This window comes from Psammomys obesus, unplaced genomic scaffold, assembly GCF_907164565.1.
Source record: "Psammomys obesus unplaced genomic scaffold, mPsaObe1.curated_primary_1811, whole genome shotgun sequence".
NCBI classification, from domain to species: Eukaryota; Metazoa; Chordata; class Mammalia; order Rodentia; family Muridae; genus Psammomys; species Psammomys obesus.
Window position 1 is genome coordinate 25959612 of NW_026596034.1, and position 21117 is coordinate 25980728.

The 21117-nt window shown below is 49.2% G+C and overlaps 1 protein-coding gene across 2 annotated transcripts; it reads right to left on the bottom strand.

Moving 5' to 3' along the window:
• Positions 1–578: 578 nt before the first annotated feature.
• Marveld3 (MARVEL domain containing 3) lies at positions 579–15037 on the bottom strand. Of its 2 annotated transcripts, none has more exons than XM_055621584.1 (3): positions 14574–15037; positions 12490–12617; positions 579–1634 (listed from the first exon to the last, which is right to left on the bottom strand). In XM_055621584.1, exons 1-3 carry the CDS (start codon positions 14945–14947, stop codon positions 997–999), a joined length of 1140 nt encoding a protein of 379 aa, XP_055477559.1. In that variant the 5' UTR covers positions 14948–15037; the 3' UTR covers positions 579–996. The 2 variants fall into 2 exon arrangements, with proteins under 2 accessions (XP_055477559.1, XP_055477560.1); XM_055621585.1 differs by lacking the exon at positions 579–1634 and adding an exon at positions 6619–7642.
• Positions 15038–21117: the final 6080 nt, after the last annotated feature.

Below are 21117 nucleotides of genomic sequence, written 5' to 3' on the forward strand. Positions count from 1 at the left end.
GTGTGCACAAGGAGGTCAGAGAACAATCTGAGGGAGACCATTCTCTCTTCCCCTCATGTGGGTCCCAGGGATCAAGCTCAGGTCATCAGGCTTGGCAGCAGGTGCCTTCACCTGCTGAGCCATCTCTCTAGCCACTAAAGACTTGTATTTAAAAACAAAAACAAAACTAAAGTTAATTCCAATGGGCTATCCCTGCCCCCCTCCCCCCACAAACCTACTTGGAATAGCTAGTAGAAAGCATTCTTTTCTCTGTTCTGAGGCAGGAATCCTAAAGAGGACCAAAAGCCTCTCCTGCGTTAGGATCCCAACCCCCATCGCTGGAGAACTGCCATGACACCCTCCAACAACAGAGGAGTTCCCTCTGGGAGGCAGAAACAATTACTTATTTGAACCCACCCCCACAACTGTCAAGTACAGTACTATGCTGTTGCTCTTAAAAACAAACGAACATCAGATTTAAAACGCTATGCATGGGTGTTGGCCTACCTGTATGTATGCTCACCACACTCCTGCAGTGCCCTTGGAGTCAAGAAGAGGGAATTGGAACCCCCATCCCAGCCCCCCAGCCCCCGCTCCGTCCCCGGCTGGAGTTGTGCACCATTGTGAGCCACATCGGTGCTGGGAAGGGAACCTGAGTCCTCTGCAAGAGCAGCCAGTGCCCAGCTAAGCTCGAGCCCTGAGATGCCTTTTCCCGTTTACAGCGTGAGGGAGGATTTCTGAGGCTTAGAATTCTGAGAGTTTCCAGCTCTCAGAATTTCTCTGGCTGGACTCCTGCTTAACACTATCGCCTTACGACATGGCAAGAGCCCTGCCATGAGGCTGTACCCAGGCTTGCCACAACAACTATGGCCCCCCACCACCAAGCTTTCATGGGGAGGGCCAACAGATTTACTGATCTCCTTTTACAACTTAACTCTGCTTAGGTGCCTCGGGCAGCATGGGAAATCATGGTTGTCTACCCATGTGCGTACAGGGGAGGACCAAGGGAGGGTCTCCTTAGAGCGTCTCAGACCACACGTATTCAGGGACATCACAGTAGTTTCTGTGCTGTTCCTGGCTGTCTTTGGAGAGCTTCTGTTCTCGGTAGCACCGCAGGGCCAGCACCACGCTGGCAGCGTACAAAATCACCAGAAGACAGGCGAAGGTGGCTGCTGCCCCGTCAGTGCCCGCCAGCTGGCAGTTCATCCAAGTGAGACCCCTGCGGGCGTAGAGCCTCTCTCTGGTTTTGCAAGTGTCGCTGGAATTAATGCGCAGCGCTGTGTGCAGGTAAAAGCCGATGCCGATGCAGTAGCCCACCGCGGCCAGAAGGCTGAAGGCTGCCTCCAGCAGCAGCCACCTCCCCGGCAGCTTCCTCAGACTCTTGGCTCCCTGCAGTAGAACGCCCATGGTGAGAACGCCCAGCCCCAGGGAGACAGCCAAGCCGCCGTAGATCAGGGGCGACCGCAGGATCGTGTACTGCTGGTCCAGCTGCCGAACCTGCTCCAGCTCCTTGCCCTCAAAAGGTGAGTAGTAGTTATTCCCGAAGCCGCTGCCGCTGGCAAAGCTGGCGCTGAATCCAGCCAGGACAAAGTAGGAGGCCACGACGCACATGAGAACCATGCCGTTCAAGGTCATCTCCACTATCTGCACCACACCTAGGGGAAGAGAGTCGGGGTTAAGGCTGGATCACGCAACCAGGCCAAGCTAGGGAGCGCCGGGATCCGAGGATGACCGGTAGGATTCAGCAACCTTATCGACATTCTTGGTTTTGTGTTAAAAAAAAAAAAAAAAAAGTCATTTAAAAAGTCCTGGTGTTACGGTGGGAGCCAGGACGTGTGACGTTAGGCCAGTGCTCCGAGGGTTGTGTGCACAACCTCAGCCCTGCTCCTCTGTTTCTAAAATGTTCTTTAAAAAAAAAAAATCACTGCCCGGTGGGTGGGTGGACCCCCGGCTCAGAGCTCTTGTGGCTCAGAGCTTTTGTAACTCTTGCGCAGGACCTGGGTTGGCTCCTAACACCCACGTGGCAGCTCACAACCTCTGTAAATCTTATTCCGGGGAGTCCAGTGCCCTCTTCTGACCTCAGCAGGCGCCAGCTATGCAAACAGTGCACATGAAAGACCCTTATACTCATAAAATAAAAATAAATATTCTTATAAAAAATCAAATGTCGATCTGAAAAATTTGGAGACTTAAACAATTTTTTTTTTTTTTTTTAAAACACAGGGTCTTGCTTTGTAGCCCAGGCTGGCCTTGAACTACCTATCAACCTGCCTCAGCCTCCCAAGTATTCAGATTACTGCAACTGGCTTAGGAGAGTTAAAACAGTTAAACGTGTGCCAAGTGGCCCTGCCATTGTACCCTTAGGCATTTATTTACCCTAAAGAAACAAGAGGTTACTCGGTAATTTGAAGAGGAGAGCCTGGAGTAGGAGGCCAGCCTGGGCTACATAATGAGAATCAACCTCTCATTATTAAATTAAAAACAGAAAAAGAAAAAAAAAACATTAATGTCAACACAGAAACATGTTCATGAGTCTTCCCAGTGGTAGCTTTATTTGTTGCAACTAAATGCTGGGAGAATCTACCCTTGAGCCGTGAATGGGTCAGGTGGCACACCCTTTCCAGGAATGCCCTGCCCTGCCCAGCAATAAAGAGGAATGGACAGGCAGCAACCTAGATGAGTGTCAAGGTAATTATGAGTGAAAAATAAAAAAGTTCTGGTCTCAAAAAGTTCCATGACGTGTGGTTCTATCTGAGGAGCAGTTTCAGCGGGATGGCGTTCTGGAGTGTGGCACACAGGTGGTGACAGGAGTCAGGGGTAAGTGGGGTGAGAGAGGACGAAGGGGGCGGGTGTGGCTATAAAGAGGTGTCTGCCGGGATGGGGTGTTTCTGTGCTCAGAGTCATGCACAGGTGGGTGTGTGTACAGCAGATGGGATCTGCACATGCTCTGAAGACCATCATTCCTCTGGATCTCATACCCTCCCTTCAAACACCACAACTGCAGAAAGCTACTGAAGAGTGCGAAAGATCAAGCTGTACTGTTGCTGCAGGGTTACTTGATCCCATTGTGAACTGTAAAAAAACCTGTTACTTGTTTGGTATGGCTCAGCCCTAACACACACTTTTAATCCAAGAGCTTTCCGTACATGGGATTTAATAAAGTTAACCCTAGGTCAAGAGGTAGAGCAAGAAACCAGCTACCAGGGGTTAAACAGAAAGGAGGGACTTTTAGTTTTGAGCTTTTTGGCTTTTGCTTCCTGGGCTGTCAGCTGAGCTAGCAAGCTTTCTGCCTTGGGAAGGTCAGCTGGGTGCTTTCTCTGCCTCTCTGAGCTAGCAGGTTTTCACCCCAACACCTGGCTCCTGAATCTTCATTGATAAAAACTGAACAATTTGGGATTTTCATTCTTTATAACAACATACTACCCTGGTGACTTCTTGTGAAATTTCAAATGAAAAGTTTGAAAAAGAAATCAATGTTATGAAGTCTAAACTGAAAAATTTCAATCATGTTCTTCTCCCCACTCCTAAAGTACAGTCTTGCTGAGTAATCTAGATGGCCTCAAATTTTTACCAAGACACCACAACTCCCAGCATTTTTATAGGTTTCTAATATACTCCTTTGGCTTCCTCTGCCTCTTTTTCTCTGTACACGTTTGTGTGGGGGGTGGGTATGCGTGGGCATGTGTCTCCAATACGTATAAAGGTCAGAGCACAACCTTAGGTGGCATTCATTGCTCAGGTGTTGTCTACCTTTTGTCTGAGATGGGAACCTCACGGAAAAGGCTTGACTAACTGCCTACTGTTAGTAACTCTGGTTCCGAGGACCCACCAGTCACTGCCTCCCATCTCACCAGCCCTGGGATCACAGGCATTCACCACCTAGCCTGGTTTTTGACACATGTTCTGGGAATCTAGGCTCAGGTCATGATTGTGAGTCACTTCACCCACTGAGCCATCTGCTCAGCCCACTTTCCAGAATTTCTTTATGCAACTAAAACATCCAAATCTGAGTTGCACCTTCTCTCTCTCTCTCTCTCTTTTTCCCACAAACATAAACATAGCATCCATACCACCAAGCATCTTGTTGGTTTCGTTTACTGAATGCCAGTGATAGCCCTAGGTCAGTGTGCAGAGTGGCCCCAGCATTTTGATTGTATGGATGGAACTAGTTTGCCCAGCCAGGTTTCTTAGAAGTCTGGAAGATCTGCAGATTGCACAGGGCAGTGAGAGCCAACAGGTGGGCTGAGACTGAACACCTCTTGTTGACGATCCCCTCTCATTGGCTCCTGATCGGAGCTTCAGGCTGCCCTTCTGGAACTTTGATTATCATCCTCTTGGGGTGCAGAGATGAGAATTTTGAGGGACAAAGAGGAATGCAAATGAACCCTGAATTTGCATACCAGATTCCAGTCTAAGCCTTAGACAGTTTATCTGATGAATGAAGTTGAGGCTTCCAGCCTCACCCCCCTTTCCTCCCCTGCAGGCCTGTGGGAAGGATCAAGAGAGAACAGTCTGCCCTCCCTAGCTGCAGCTTCTGCACGTCATTCCACTGAGGACTGAAATGCATTTGACCATGGAACAAAGTCAGGCCTTTTCTTAGCAGTGTTCCCTAAACATACATTCCAGCAACTGTTTGCATAGCACTTATATTATGTTAGAAATAGGTAAGCCAGAGGTGGAGTATACAGGAGTTATGTATGTGGATATGTTATACATGAATACCATGCCATTTTATACAAGAGACCAGAGCACTGTCAGATTTCAGTATCAGAGGGGACCCTGGGGTCAGTCCCTGTGGACACTAATACATGACTAAAATCCCTTGAAAATCGTAAGCGGGTGGTAAGGCTTCTCTGTAAGGTTCTAAAATGGGAGGGAAGTAGTATGAAATGTGGGAAGAAATGGAGAGGATTTTGAATTTTCCCAGAGATTAGCACAACTATCCATTACACTACGCCATGTTTATCATTGAGGCCGTTAAGGCCCAGCAGCCAGTGCTACCATCCTCATGCGCAGCCAGCTGGGCCTTATCTTCTGAAAGCCCACGTGAATTCCTGAAAAGCCAGGGGACGCAGCAGCGTGGGGATCTGAGAGCTGAGCAACTGTATTGCTCTAATTTAAAATTCAACATTAGATTCTAACTGCCCACTCTTCAGCCGGGCTCTGTAAGTACAGCAAACGATGAACCAGCGCAGATGCCACTGGGGGAAGGGACGCAACTGTGTCTCACACTCCACATCTTTTTCCTACCCTGATTTTCCTTCCATCAGCATACAGAAACAGAAACTGTTTGGATACAAGAGATAGGAAATATAAGCCCCCCTTTCCTTCTGGTGCACACAGCACACATCTCTCCGCTGACGTGGGAAAAAAAAGTCCAGGCTTGATGTCTTCTGCTAGATTTGTTGAGGGAATGAGGTGGTTATTCCGGGAACCAGCTGGCCTGGCCTGCCTCAGCTAAGCTACTGGCAGCAAACAGCCACAAGTGTCTTTAAGGATGCTGCTAACGCACAAAGGTAAACATCAGAAAAAAAAAAAAAAAAAAAAAAAAAAAAAAGGGGAGGAACCAAAAAATCAAAAAAAAAAAAAAAAAAAAAAAAAAAAAAAAAGACAAAAGGGCAGGCCCTAATTTATCTCCAACTTGGGAAGGGTGGGGTCTCCAGGAGGATGGTGAGGTCTGCGGAAGCAGGCTCGGAAACCTGCGGATCTTTGCTGTACATAGCACCTTTCAGAGCCAGGGTACTTTTGTGGTTGACCATGTAACACCCAATTCTGTATCTACTTCTGTCTTTGCACTGTACCTAACTGTCCTGAGGGGGAAAACAATCCACGGCGAGCAAGTCGGTTTGATCTTTTTATTGTGTAAAAATAAAATGAATATGTGCGCTCAACATATCTATAGAATGAAAAATAACCTCCCCCCCTTTCTTTGAGCAGAGCTCCTCACAGTGTTCAAGAGAATTTCTAGTCATGCACGACAGAGGTATGCACTTCTGTCCCTCAGCCCAAAGTCTTCTAAGTCAACCAGTGGAGTTTAAGTGAACAATGTATCGTGAACATAAAGAAAACTGCCGCCTCCAGATTAAAATTTTTCCTTGGAATGCTTGGATTCGCATCAAGCAAAGAACATGTTCACTTGTCCCAGAATACACTGTAATGTTCCCAAGCTATAATTGAACAGGTCATGGAGTCCATGAAGTTGTCTGGCCCAAAGTGACATTCTTCTGTTGGGAAAGGGACTTTGCATTCTTTTCTCCTGAATACCAGCTGTGGGGTTGGATTCTTCATACAATGGCACATTTACGAGAGGTACAGATGCTTATTGAGTGCTCAGGGCCGTTCTACCCTTACAGTAGAATGGTTTCTTTGCAGCTCAGTGAGTTTTATCTGATTCTCCTTTTCTTACCCCACGCCCTCGCACTTAAGTCTTTTTTTTCTGGGGAGGTGTCCCCCAGAATCCACAGAGTGCAGGACCCGGATGCTCAGTGTGGAGATGCCCCGGGCATCTGCTCAAGAGAGCCGAGTTTAGAAGAGACAGTTCAGGCTGGGCTGCCTCCTGTCCATGCAGTCTTTTTGTGAACTCTAAAGATAAGTTTCCAATTCGCTTGTCCCTGCCCTGATCATGAAGTGTGCTTTGCCTTTCTCCTGTGGGTCCTGGCCTCTGCGAGCTCCTTCATTCTTGTTGTTTATCTGGTTTGGAGACAGGGTCTTGCTATGTAGCCAGGCTAGCCTTGACCTTGAGATCCTCCTGCCCCAGCCCTACAAGTGCTATGATTATGGTATTACAGACCTGTACCATCAAGCCTGGCCCCAGCATTTGGGTTTTTTGACATACTTTTTGTTAGTTCCACACCCACAGAAGGTTCCAGAAACCAGAGCTTTTTGTCTCAGAGAACACTGCTCCAGGCAACTAGGAGCTAACCCCAGCACACCTACACTGGCTTGGTGGTGTTTTGGAAGCATTAGTGAGCTCCACATCAAAAGAATTCTTGTGAAAGATTGTGGTTGAAAGTGACTTCTGTCACATCAATGTGGCAGGACATTCTAGAAGTCTAAAACTCTAGCGTTTCCGTGGGCTTCTCCTTCAGCCTCCTGACCTTTCGGTAACCCCTAAAGGCCAGGACAGCTCCCACGGCAAAGACCCCAATGCCCATGGCTGCAAAGACTCCTGCTCCAATGTCTCCCCCATGCATACTGCAGCTGAAGCCACTGTAACCTTTGCTCTGGTACAGGGTCTCTCTCTCCTTGCACACAGCCGAGCTGTAGGCAGCAGAGAGGTGTTGGAAGAAGAAGTACAAGGCTGGGACGTAGGCCCCAGCGATGAGCGCGTCCATCAAACCCTCGATCACCAGCCACAGTGGACAGTGCCATGGGACCCGCAGGACACCCCCGAGGAGAAGGAGACAGGAGAAGGTCATGAGGGCTCCACTGTAGGCCATTGCCGCAGTGACCGTGGGTAGCTTGAGTTGGTAGAACTGGACATCCAGCTGCTGGGCTTTCTCCCCGTCAGCACCACTGAAGCCGCTATAAGCTCCTCCGTACTGGTAGTAGTAAACCCCCCCCAAGCTGGTGATGCCCGTGTAGCCCCCTGTGGAATTGTACGAGATAGAGCTGCAGGCCAAGATCAGCAAGTTCAGCAGAACCTCCAGCATCTGGCAGCAGGCTGCAAGAAAAGGGCGTTACTGTTTCGAGATGCTGGCTTTTCACTAGGGGGCTCTTTCAGCTCAAGGTCCATCCTTCCCAGGCAGCTCACGGTGCTTCCCTGTTCCGCCCACGGTGGGGCCCAGGCACCGTTAGTGTTAGGTGGCAGCAGGGACCCATGCTCTCTATCGACCGGAAAGCATGACGCTTTAAAAGCCAAGCAGGGATGGCTGTCAGCAAAGAGCTACCCTTGTAAGCATGAGGGCCCGAGACTGATCTCCAGCACCCATGTGAAATAACAGGCATGATGGCACATGATTGCAATCTCAGCACTTGGGAGGCAGAGGCCAGAAGGTCAGGAGTTCTTGGCCAGCCTTGACTACATAGTAAATTTGAGACTAGCTTGGACTACCCCCCAATGGATATACATTTTTTCCCTATCTCAGTAAATCTAAATATTAATTCCAAACATATATTTTATATCTCAGTAAACACAAATCTGCTTTATAGTGCTATTTTAAATGTCCTAAACATATTTTTGTATCTCAGTAAACCTTACAGATTTATTTGTAATGTTTATCCGATGGCCTGGAGCTGAGTTCCAGACATTTTTGAGGCACCTGGTGTGTTGCTGGGATCCAAGCTTTAGTCCTCATCACAGAGCAGCAAGTGCTGTTAACGCTGGAGCCACCTCTCCAGCCCTACTTCAGAATGTTAAAAAGATGCATAGAGATTACTGTGAGAGTTTAAGATGTTTTTGAAGCAGTTTCATCATGTAGCATAGGCTAGCATGGAACTCTTGATCCTTCTGCCTCAGCTCCTCAAGTGTTGGGATTGCAGGTGCCATTATTCCCAGCATCATAATGAATTTAATGACTTCAAAGGGACATTCAGATTTCTCCAGTGCATCGCTATGTGACAAAAAAATAAAAAAATAAAAAAATATATATATTTTGTAAGCCAGACAGTGGTGGCGCACACCTTTAATCCCAGTACTTGGGAGGCAGAGGCAGGTGGATCTCTGTGAGTTCTAGGCCAGCCTGGTCTATAGCTCGAGTTCCAGGACAGCCAGGGATACACAGAGAAACCCTGTCTCGAAAGACAGGAACAAAACAAAACAACAACAACAAAATTGTGGTACTAACGAGGGATGGAGACCCAGGGCCTTACATACACTTTAACCCCTGCTGGAGAAAATGTTCTGGTGGAACAAGGGAAGGGCCGGAGGCCTCACAGAGCTCCTCCTGCCTCTGTTAGGCTTAGTAGAACCACGAAGGACTAAGCAGGGCTGAGCAGATCAAGTGGCACCTTTAACAAAGGCTGGAGGCTTAGAGGCCTTCCTGATACCACATGAGCAGTTCAACCTCAGGCCAAGCCCCCAGACCCCCTTTTAAATTAACCATATTCGAATCAGCTGCACTTGAAATCCTGACATAATCTCAGTTTCAGCCAGTACTATAGTAAGGCACTGATTATTAAAAAGGAGCAATTGAGAATATAAATTAGAAAAAGACCCCTCAAAGTTTCTTTCGGGACCCCTTTCAGAGACCACAAGGTAAGCATCGGCAGAAAGCCGTGGTCCCTGTCCTTCTCTTGGTAGGGATGGTATGATGGTTGATGGTGACGGTCGACTTTGAACTGACACGAACCTGGGAGGTTAGGAGAGCAAGCTTCTGATGGTGTGTATGGAGTTTCCAGAGAGATTAAAAGCATAAGACCCCTCCCCCCCGTCCCCTTAATGTGGGCAGTGCCAACCAATAGGCTAGAGGCTCTGGTGGATCAACAAGGAAAAGAGCGATTACTGTTTCCGTCTCCTCCTCCTGTCTCTGCTCCCTGACCACACTTCCTGATCTCCCTGTCTTTATGGGTGGAACCCTCTTAGACTCTGACCCCTGATCTCCACTCCCTGAAGTTGTTTTGCTTATTTATTTATTTATTTATTTATTTATTTATTTATTTATTTATTTATTTCAAATCACAGCCACACTTCCTGTTGCATGCAGCAGTGGAGGAAGAAAGAAGGGAGGGAGGAGAACAGTTTTAACTGGGAGAAAAATGAAATTCTTGTTTTATCTTAGTTTCCGTTTTTGAGAAAGCATCTATGCAGTGCAGGCTCCTCTGAAGGGAGTGCCCCTCCCATCTCAAACTCCCAAGGCCTAGAATTTCAAGCGTGTCCTGCCAAGCCGACCTGTCTGTTTTGTTTAAGACAGTCCCTCTATGTTGCTTTGGTTGATCTAAATCATGGACTCAAATGATCCTCCCTCCTCAGCCTTCTAAGTAGCCTAGCTGGGACTGCAGCTGTGTGCCTCCATGCCTGACTGAAAAAAATTAAACTTTCAGAGATACTAGATAATAATGGCCAGAAGCTACAAACCACCGGGATTCAAGGACTAAGCTTCTAAAGCCAGGGAGTGAAGGACAAGAAGGGTGAGAAGGGAGAAGTGTTCCATATGCAAATGAGCTGAGATTCCCATTTTTTAAGCATGCAGCTAGCTCTACACCCACAGAGGACTGGGGTGGGGTCAAGGGAAGCCGTGTGCTAAGGAGTCACAAATACACCTGCTTTCCATCTGATCCCTAAAGACGTTTCTGATATCTTTCTGGCAAAAGAGAGGTTGGGGCTCATCTCTTTCTGTTGGTCTCGCTATCCCACTGAACTTTCCAGGGTGAACCACAGATCAGACTTCAGGGTGTCCCCAGAGGGCTATGGGGTGCCTGGTTTGCTGGAAGGGATGGGCGGGGAGGAATGACACGATTTCCCTGACAAAGAAAAAGCCACAAGGGACCCACTCTAACGTGCACTTTAAAAGCCATTAGGTGAATGGTATTCAGGCTCCTCTTCCCTGCTCTAGCCAGTCCTGCTGCAGACAGCTGCGTCTCTCCACACAGTGCCCCTCTGTGCACCTGTGTGGGAATGCTGAACACCACAGAACCATCTTCAAGCTCTCCAGTCCAGGACTTCCGTACCCAAACTGCCAGAATGAAAGCCAAATAGTCAGAAGCAATCAAAGCTAAATCTAGGTATGTTTTGGCCAGAAGCCCAGGTCCTGCCCTGCTCTTTTTTCTTGGTAAAGCAATCTAAGAAAGAAAGAAAGAAAGAAAGAAAGAAAGAAAGAAAGAAAGAAAGAAAGAAAGAAAGAAAGAAAGAAAGAAAGAAAGAAAGAAGGAAAGAAAGAAAGAAAGAAAGAAAGAAAGAGAAAGGGAAAGAGAGAGAGAAAGGAAAGGAGAGAGAGAAAGGAAAAGAAAGACAGACAGACAGACAGACAGAAAGAAAAGATAGACAAACCTCTAGAGAGAAACCTGTTAGCCAGCCCCAAGCTTGTTACAGTTGTTTACAGCATCAAGAGAATAAAGTTCCACAAGGAAATGCTTTGATGCCTTAGGCTGGGGCTCCAAGCCTTCCCTTAATGGCTGTGTGTGTGACCTGGGTAAACTGCTGTGCCTCTCTTAGCCCCAGGAGCTGTTAAGAAGATTAAAGGCGTTGCGGGCACTAGCTCACGTAAACCAGGTGACTTAGAGGACTTTCTTTAGGGTTCTTCCCTCATCATTATACTATGACACATCTTCAGCTGTGGATCCATTACCACCCCCCACCCCCCCAAGGCTGGGATGTTTCCTCTCTTACTCACGGGCAGCCTCAGCAGACTAACCACAAGCACCATGCACTATCGGGTTCACCCTGACAAACCAGATTTTCTTCCTCCCTGGCAGGGCCAGGGCCTGGGCTGAGATGAGAACCTGGGTGGCCAGCTTTTAGCTGGTGGCTAAAAGCAAAATCACTAAGCTGATTTTGTTGTGTTTAAGTTGAGGCAGAGTCTCCTATAGCTCAGGCTGGTCACTGAACTCCTGATCCCCCCACCCCGCCCCGGCAATTCCCACTGGCCATGCGCCACCGTGCCTGACTTTTATTTACTATTATTTTTAACTCTGGGATGTGTGTGGAAGTCAGAGAAAAATGTGGCGGAGTTGGTTTTCTCCTTTGAGACAGAGTTTCTCTGTGTAGACTTGGCTGTCCTGGACTCTCTTTGTAGACCAGGCTGGCCTCAAAGTCACAGAGAACCACCTGCTTCTGCCTCTCTGAGTGCTGGGATTACAGGAGTGTGCCACTATCGTGCCTGGCTGTTTTCTCCTTTTACTAAGTAAGTACCAAGGATTGAACTTGGGCTGTCAGGCTTGGGAGCAGTCACCTTTACCCCTTAGCCATCACACTGTTCCCTGACTTTTGTTTTTAATGAAGGAGAAAATATTAATGTACTTGGTGTGGGGAAGGATTAAGTACTTTTATGACATTTTTGTTTTTCTCTGTGTATGAATTGCTGGTCGAGAACGCACAGCAATCCTGCCTCAGCTGGGATTACAGGCCTATACGTCACCACACTAGGCTGTGGAGTTGGTCTTAATGTGAAATATATTCTTACTGTGCATCTCAGTCCATGAAGGTCAAAAGCCGGTGATGGTTGAGGCATCAGCTCTCTAAGGAGACCATTCGTTCCTGTCGGCTTGGTTTGAGGGGCAACTCTGTTATCTGCTGGAGTGATGTTCCCTCTATGGACTCAGCATGCCATGCCAGAGGGGCCTCTGTCCACCACAGGCAGCTCACAGCACACAGAAAGTAGCAAGACCCGCCAGTGGAAGTGTGGTTGACGCATGCTCACAGCCAAGCACATTGGATAAGCTTGGGGAACCTCAGGACAGAGTTCAGACCTTCCTGTATTTTTTTTTTTCCATGTAAGCATGAAAATAAGAATACAAACCCAAGAGGGAAATCGGGGCTTTCGATGCACCAGCTCGCACCCCTCCAATCCCCACCTTGCCTCACCTCAAGCCGTTTGCAATATAAATGGTCAGAGGGGGCGCCCCAAGGCTCACCTCTCCCCGTGCACAAGTATCTGCATTTGTGGCACTCTAGGAGCCCCTTGGCTTCAGACTGGTAATATTCCTCTTCCTGCCATGCGGGCCCCGAGTGTGTGGGCGCGTATCTTTCCGGAGGAAGCTCGCTGCAACCAAGAAGCACACAGACATTAGGGTGGGACTGAGATTCAACGGTTTATTTAGTGCTAAGACCTCATTTATCGTTTAGTTTTCAAAAATCCCACAGCAGGCAGCCCAGGCTTGTCTCAAAAATGTGACCCACCTCCCTCAGCTTCCCAAGTGCTAGGTCACCGGTGTGTGCTATCACACTCATTGGTGTTAGAACTCTCAACTTAATAATGGGCTTGGCCTTGAACCCATGTTCCTCTTGTACCTCCACCTTCCAAGTGCTAGGGTTATAGCCTCGTACCACCATATCCAGCAGGTTACTCTTGAGATCTTTCCGTCATCTCTCCCTTGCTACCCACCCTGGCACCTTCTGTTTCCTTCTTTTTCTTCCATTTGTCTAACATATGCTGGGCCCTGCCCAAGATTCAACAGGAGGAAGCCATCTCATCTCTGGTTTGAAATGTTGAAGCCTTTCATCATTGCACGGGAGTCTCTTGTACCGTGCACACTTACAACCTGGGCTCACTAAGCCAGCAGCACCCTAAAGATGACCCAGGCCTCTGGGGCACCGAAGAAACTGCTTTTCTGCTTGAAATGTCTTCTATCTTCCTTTTCTGTCTTCTTCCCACAGAACTAAGCAGGGTCACCTTCTGAGACCCTGTTGGTGCTTGCTTACACAGGAGCCTAGCTTCTTTCTTTCCAAATCCCAGTTTTTCCCAAGGGGGCTGATTTCACACTGGGCTGCAGCTGGCGGGTTTTCGATGCCATTCTCCTGCCCCAGTCTCTGAACCCTGCCAGTAAACTACTGCGTGCCAGGCCCTGTATCCCCTCCTTCCAATAAATCCTGAATTGGAGAGCAGACAGAGAGGAGCTGCCCTTTGGCCTCAAACCTCTAAGCAATGAGCAAATGCATTTCTTTTATTCACTTTGGGGTGAGGTGGAGTAACCAGGGTTCTGGTTTAAAAGGAAACCTACAAATGCACGTTTTCCCCCCTGTGGCTGCAGTTCAGGATGGATGCAGTAAGGGAAAGGAGCTGGTGTCAAAGATCAAAAGAGCAGACTGAATCTGGGGGCAGTTTTTGAAGCGCTAGTTGGTTTTAGATAATGTAAACTCATGAGAGCAGCTTCCCCTGGGATGCGGGCGCAGCCTCCGGGTCCAACAGCGGTCAGAGGTCAGCAGCAAGACACACATACACAGACACACACACACACAGACACACACACACACACACACACACAGACACACACACAGACACACACACACACACACCAGGACCCATTTCTTCGTTTTGGCCAGCAGGGACACCTCTTTTATTCCATTTTCCTCACTCTGCAGAGCCCAGTTCAACATACGCGGACTTGGACCGCAAGCTGCCTCTCCAGCGGGGGTGTGGCGACCAGGCCACCCTTAGTCCTCCTTTCCATCCCCATTCACCAAACCTTCCAGGGCACGGGTGCTAAGGGGGTTCGGGTCCTACGGTGAGGTTCGTTCATTCAGGAGGGTGGGGTTCATACAAGCATACAAGAGTCCAAAGAAGTCTCCTAGAAAGCCCCCCCCCGACAAAGGTGGTGGGCTTAGTTCCTTGTTAACAAGTGCAGCAGCTTCTGCCAGCGGCCTGCTGGGCATATGGCCTTGGCAGGCGGAGTCCAGCTGTTAACTCGGGCTAACTTTATTCAGGCCCGGACACCTGGGAGGGCTCACTTGGGAACACGACCTAAGGGTCCTCGGACTCGGCGTAATCACGCCACACTTGAGTGGAGCCTTCCGCCGGCCCCACCCACCGGGCAACCTAAACCATTCCGCCCTCGGCCCTGAAACTCTCCTCCTCCCCCTCGTTCCGGGGCTTTCCGTTTCTCCTTCGGTAGTCAAGTTCAAACTCAGGGTGGGGGACGTCGACCGTCACCCCCGAGCGCCGGCTCGGACCGGGAGCCGAGGAGGCGCGGTCCGGGTCCCCAGCAGGTGCACCCCTCACCTCTCCAGCCCGCGGCGCCCGAGGCCCTGCTTCCGCGGCGGTTCCGGGGCCCCCCACGGTGCGGGCCCCGGGGTCGGGGCTGAGTCCCAGCTGGGCACCCAGGGCTCGGGCCGCCCACGGCTTTGGCCGGACTTGTCCCGGGCTCTCTGTTCAGCCGCGCGATGGCCCGCGTCCGCGTGTCTGTCCCGGCGCGGGTCTCGGTCCGTCCTCCGGTCCCCGTCTCCTCTCCCGTCACCGCTCCTCTCCCTGGGCCTGTCCCCACCTCGGTCCCGCGGCCGCTCGACGTGGCGGTCTCGGTCGGGGTGCGAGCTCCGCTCCCGGTCTCTCTCTCTCGGACGGGGCCGGGACTCGCGAGCCCCCGAAGTACCCTCCATGGCCCGGTTCCTGTCCCCGCCCGGAAACGACCCGAGGGCAACAACCAACCACAAGTTCCCCGGGCAGGTGGCTAACCTCAGGGACCGGGTGGCGGCAGCTCACCTGCGCGCACGCGCACTTGCCTTCGAGCGGTTCCGAGAGGTCGCACCTGCCCCCAGCCGCCAGGGGGCGGTCGTGGCACCAGCAGAAGGATCGGGGTTGGGGGTAGGGGGTGGGAGGCGGGTTCTTGCCCAAAGTGCTGTCAGTTCTAGGTGTTACGGTATTAACAAAGGTAAGTGGCCCCCCGAGACGAGCCAAATCAGTTCAACCCTCAAACACTGTCTCTTACGTTAAGACGTCAGGGTGCCAGACCTGTCATTTACAGGTTTACTTTCCTGTACTGGGTTTTAATCCCTGGACCTTGCGTGTCTAGGTGAGTGTGCGTCCGCTGAGCTATATCCCCAGGCCCAGACTAAGATCAGTAAACCCACTAAGACAGTTCCGTGCCCCTGGGCATGGATTTGTGCCTTCTGATGGAGAGCTCAACCCCGGGAGGAGTTGGTAACCTTGCTGCTCTAAACTTGGGTAGGGGTGACGCCACCCCCCCCACCCCGGCTGCTGTGACGTATTACCCCAAATGAAGCCAGCAGTGGTGATTTCCTGTCGATCAACTTACAAAGCTTCCTAGGCTTGCTTCCCCAGAGAGTACCCATCTATTCAATTCTCCATCTTTCTTCTCAGCCATCCACCTACCCATCCATCCACATACATCCACACATCCATCTATCCAGCCATCCGGCCTCTCATCCACTGTTCCTCTCCCTTCTCAAAGAAGCCATGTTGCCAGCTCATCTGTTAGAGTAGCATCGAATTTGTAAAACACTTAAAAAGAAAAAAGAAGAGCAGAAAAGAAAGAAGAACTATTCTAGTCATAATTGTCAGCCTTTAGTTTTGCCAAGTAAGGGCATTTTAAAAATCCAGAAAAAGGGACGGGGTGTGGTGGTCCACACCTTGGATCCCCGAACTTGGGAGGCAGAGGCAGGTGGATCTCTGTGAGGTTCGAGGCCAACCTGCTCTACAAAGTGAGTCCAGAACAGCCAGGGCTACGTTTAGAAACCCCGTCTCGAAAAGCTAACGAAACAAAACAAAACAAAAAAAAAATAAGCAAAACCAAACAAATAAAAACAAAACCCAAAAGAAAGCAAGCAGAAAACTGGCCTGGTAGAGCTGTCGGCAAGCATGCAGGAGGACCTGACTCGGCAGGTGCAGGGGCTGTCCCAGGGAAGTCCCCTTGGACAGAGATAGGACTCCAGTGTGTGCAGAGACTGGACAAGAACATGGAAAGGCAGTGCTAGAAAATTAATAGGAGGGCTCTGCTCTGTGTAAACTGAGGCACCAGTGACTCAGGAAGTAATTTTTCAATCGTGTTTTGAGGGTGATGGGGTTCTGAGGACGTGCCTGCTTGGAGACCCACTCTGACTCCTGTCTCCAGGATGTGAGTCTGGCGGGGAGGAGATTCATATCCCTCGTCTCTCCAGCATCTTCCCACAGCTGTGAGTCCGGTGATATCCCCTGTGTCTCCAGCCCTCACCATGGTGCCTGGGACTGAACACATGCTCCAGCCGGGCAGAGAGATGTCCCCTGGGGTGGGTTCTAAGAAACTGTCATGGCAGCAGGCAGAGTCCTTCCTGAGCTTTAAGTATAGGGCCATCTTGGCATTTCAGTTCTTATGGCAGCTGGAAGGATGAGCCCTCTGGGGTTTCCATCTAGGAAGAATGGGTGTTGGGGGCAGCCGGCAGTCTTTGTGATTCCCCAAAGAGTCGTAACTGTCTCTGGCTCATCCGGGCAGCCTCTCTGGTTTGAGAATGTTATGAACTGGACTCCTGGCCACTTCTGCAGAGGCTCCCAAGTTCTACCAATGTCACCTTGAGGCTACAAGATGCAGAGTGGAGCCTCACAAGCTCTGGCTGACCACCCTTCCTCACCCCTGCAGCCATCCAAAGCTCTAACACCATCATGCAGAACATTAATCTCTGAAATCCCCTTTTCTCCTGTTGCAGCCATTTTAAAATCTATTTTATTTTATTGGTGTTCCTTTCTCCCTTCTCCATTCCAATCCCTTCCAACACTCCAACACCAGGTAGGAGACAGAACAGGTTAATGAGGAGTTGGGGCGTAGTTCTCTTTGGCTACTTCCTGCTGGTTAGAGTCGTTGGGTTCCTAGGGGCAAGTTCAATCTTTGTTTCAGGCTATCTCCAAATACTTCTCAAACTGCATCAACAGCAACCAGGAGCAGCAGGGGGCAGCACCAGCAGCCTCCTTCTCTGGAGCTCTCTGTCTCTCTCCTGGCTCTTTTTTCCCTTTGGCATTTATATCCCTCTCCAGAGTCTGAGTATGTAAAGACACTGAAACATTCCCCACACCAGCCCCTGACTCAAGAGTTTAAAACCTGAGCCTCATATCACCAGTTGAGCACACATGTAATTCCAGCTCGTGGTCTCTGTTAGTTACACATTGGGAGGGGTCAGAGTGGGCTATACTTCATGCTTTTCAAGGTGATGGGGTTCTGAGGAAGTGCTTGCTTGGAGACCCGCTCTGTCTCCCCACAGGTGTGACATCCCCTGTCTCTTCAGCCCTCACCATGGTAGGTAAAAGTGAAAAACTTTTCACTGGGTGCTGGTGGCACACGCCTTTAGTCCCAGCATTCAGAGAGGCAGAGGCAGGTGGATCAATGTGAGTTTGAGGCCAGCCTGGTCTACAAAGAGTCCAGGACTTCGAAGGCTACACAGAGAAACCCTATCATGAAAAAAACCAAAAACAAACAAGCAAAAAAAAAAAAAAAAAAAGTAAAACAAACAACTTCCACCCTAGTGTGTGGAAGTTGTCATGAATTGTCAGCCACACAGGCAAAGAAGCAACAGAGTCGAGAGTGAGGGACCAGTATACACCGAAGGGGTTTCCTCACTTTTAGTTTATGATACTTTATTGTGGAAGGGAAGGTGATGACCCAATGTGCCATCTCCTTTGTCTTGATTAAAATTATAGCCCCGGGGCTGGAGAGGTGACCCCGGGGTTGAGAGCGCTGGCTGGTTTTCCAGAGGATCCAGGTTCAACTCCTGTACTGGTATGTAGCCCTTTGACTCCAGTCCCAGGGGATTTGACACCTCTGTGGGCACCAGGCACTCACGTGGCCACGTGGCACACAAACATACGTGCAGGCAACACACACACACACACACACACACACACACACACACACACACACACGAAGAATGGAATAGAATATATAGCACCTCTGGTTATTCCTCGGTTTTCCAGGAGCTTCTGGTCAGACGTTAGGTGAAGGGTGGCAGGTCTGGCACAGGTGGGAATTCTTTTCTGAAAAAATTCTCTGAGGAGACACAGAGCTTAAGAGAAAAGAGAAAGGACTCGCCATTGGGATGTTCAAGATGATTTTTTTTTTTTAAAGAAAGAAAAAAAGAACTTCTGCTCACAATTTTATTTAATTCAGTAGTCAGTTAGGGAACTTGGCACATGTAACAACAAGCCCTAAAAAACTGTGAACCCCAATTGTAGTGATGCACACCTCTAACCCTAGCTCATGGCTAGCCTGGTCTAAATATCAAGTTCCAGGCCAGCCAAAGCTACACACTGACAATTTTTTTTAAAAGACTAGGCAGAATAGGCTCATTTCTAGGCCATTGGGGATAATGAAATAAAGTGAACACATAAATGTTTTTCCCCAAAAGGGAAAAAAATAATTTTTAAAAGCCACATGTAATTACGTGTCTATAGACAAGACCATTTTTTTTTTTTGCTTTGTTTTGCATTGCTATCAGTTACCTACAATTTACTGAGTTGTTAAAAGAGCTCAAAGTCAGTATAAAGATACACTTCATGCAACCACAGGTTGTCCACTGCCTGGCACTTTTTCTCACTGAAGCCTGAGTGGGAAGGCCTGGCTTCTGCCAGGAAAGCAGAGTATTCAGTACTCTAAGCTGCTGGGCCAGGGGGCTTGTCTCTGAGGCTAGTTCTGAGAAGTGTCTCCTGGTGGCTCTGAGTTAACTTTTGGGTAAGGCCTAGATATCTGCATTTTTAACTTAAAGATATTTTTTTATTTGTGTGTGTGCTCGCACACACACACACACACACACACACACACACAGTCACACGCATGTATTTTCGTGTGTACCTGTACCAAGGTATGAAGATGTGGAAGACAATGGTCAATGTTGGAATGTCTTCCTCTATGCTCTCCATCTGATTCTTTCTTTGTTTTTTGACAAAAGGTTTCTCTACCTAGCCCTGGCTGTCCTGGAACGCCATATGTAGACCCAGGTGGTCTCAAACTCACGGAGATTGACCTGCCTCTGTCTCCTGGTTCGGGGGTCAAAGGTGTGAACCACCATGGCCAGTTCCATCTGAAGTTCTCTTCACCATGTCCAGAAGGGGGAATCAGACATGTTCATATACATAGAACACGCAAATAATTATAAAAAAAGAACCAGTGTTCAAGATATGTGTCAGGGTCCATTTTATGTTGCTATGACAAAATACCCAAAGCTTGGAACCTCACGAAGAAGACAGAATCGTTTAAATCACAGTTCTGAAGGTTTAAGAGTGTAGTGCTGGCATCTGCCCAGTGAAGCATGAAACAGAAGGGATGGGAGAGGGAAGACAGGCATGCTCTTTCCACAGCGGCCTGCTGGAGTGGGGACTAATCCATCTCCGTGAGACCTCCACGTTGGGGGCTGGTCTGTTGTTCTGTGTATTCAGATGCTGGATTCTGTGCCCTGAGAGCTGGTTGCACTCTGAACACGGGCATTGTCCTGTACTTTGATTAATGTTGTGTAAACTTTCTCCAATTATCTCTGATTGGTTAATAAAAAAGCTGGACAGCCAATGACTGGGCAGTGGAGACAGGTAGCAAGAGCTTCCGTTCCCAGTCTTGGGGTCTCAGGTAGGGGCGATGAGGGAGAAAAGGGGAAAGAAGGAGAGGCAGGAGAGGAAGAGGTGGAGATTAAGAACAAGCCCAGGCAGGACCAGCGGGGCAAGTAACTCAGTGCGTGTGGCTGAGGAATAGCAAGACCAGCATAGAAGGTTAGCATACATAGATGTCTGCCCCATTATGGTGCTTAAAGCTTATTAATACATCTAGAAAGTCTCTCTGTGTGGGTGAATAGAAAAGCTCCCCCCACACACATAACGTATCTTTACACCTCTACCAATCTATCCAGTGGGCTGGAACCTTATTCCCTTCCTTTGTGCTTCGTCTCTTAGGTCCCATCATCACACTGGAGGCCTTGTTCCTAACCCATGATCCTTCTGGAGGCCATTTTGAAAGTATAGCAAGAAATACACCTTGCACTTTTTCCACCCTAAAGGAGCACTTAGAGCAAGGAGGATCCAAATACTTGAATTCTTTTTAAAAACAGGTATTTTTAGTTTAGTGCCTTCTATGACATTCACAGGCAAAGAGTTAATTTTTCCACGTAGATTCTTTGAGAAGTTTCACTGAGCCACAAGGGGGTGTGGTGGGGTTCTCTGGTCTTCGGATATCCTCACGTGGTCATCTGGCTCTTTTCCCCTTAGAGCATCCTTTGCTTGCTGGCAAGCCCTGTTGTCAGAAAAGGGCTTAGGGGCCTTAGAAGGGTGGACTGCTGCAGGAGGCAGAACTGGCCAGCAGAGGGCACTGCAGGCTCAGACTCTCTGTCGGAATACAGCCCGCTCAGGACACCAGAAGTTCAAGCTCGCGCACAGTTTCCTGACCTTCATTTAGTACCTGGGTGAGTTTGGGAAGTCACCCAAAGTCTTTGCTACCAAATTTGCAAATCAAGTGATGGCACCACCTCACGGGGCTAAACGCATGAAACAGACCCTTTCTCCTTTTTAGGCTGCTTTGGTCACAGGAACAGGAAAGAAGCTGGGCTAAGCCTGGAGATCAGCGTGTATGTGTATGCCACTGCATTATTCGCCCCCCTTCTGGCTCCTGTTCATGTTTACTGCACACAGTGGCCATGGTTATGACATGGATTAAGACAGCCCTGCCCCCAGAGCTTGCAGACGCAGCAGACGGCGGCTAGGAAAGGCTGAGACGAAAAAGATGGGCGATGGAGACACAGCTAACCCAAAGCAGCTCCCAGAGCAGGACGGCGGCTAAGAAAGGCTTTGAGTAGATAGGAATCCGTGG

Excerpts from the sequence above, each read along its gene's own strand:
- Marveld3 (XM_055621584.1), bottom strand. The coding sequence starts at position 14,947 with ATGGAGGGTACTTCGGGGGCTCGCGAGTCCCGGCCCCGTCCGAGAGAG. Across the intron at positions 12,618-14,573 it reads GGGCGCCGCGGGCTGGAGAG|CGAGCTTCCTCCGGAAAGAT; the intron begins GTGAGGGGTGCA and ends TCTTGGTTGCAG. Across the intron at positions 1,635-12,489 it reads ATACTTGTGCACGGGGAGAG|GTGTGGTGCAGATAGTGGAG; the intron begins GTGAGCCTTGGG and ends CTCTTCCCCTAG.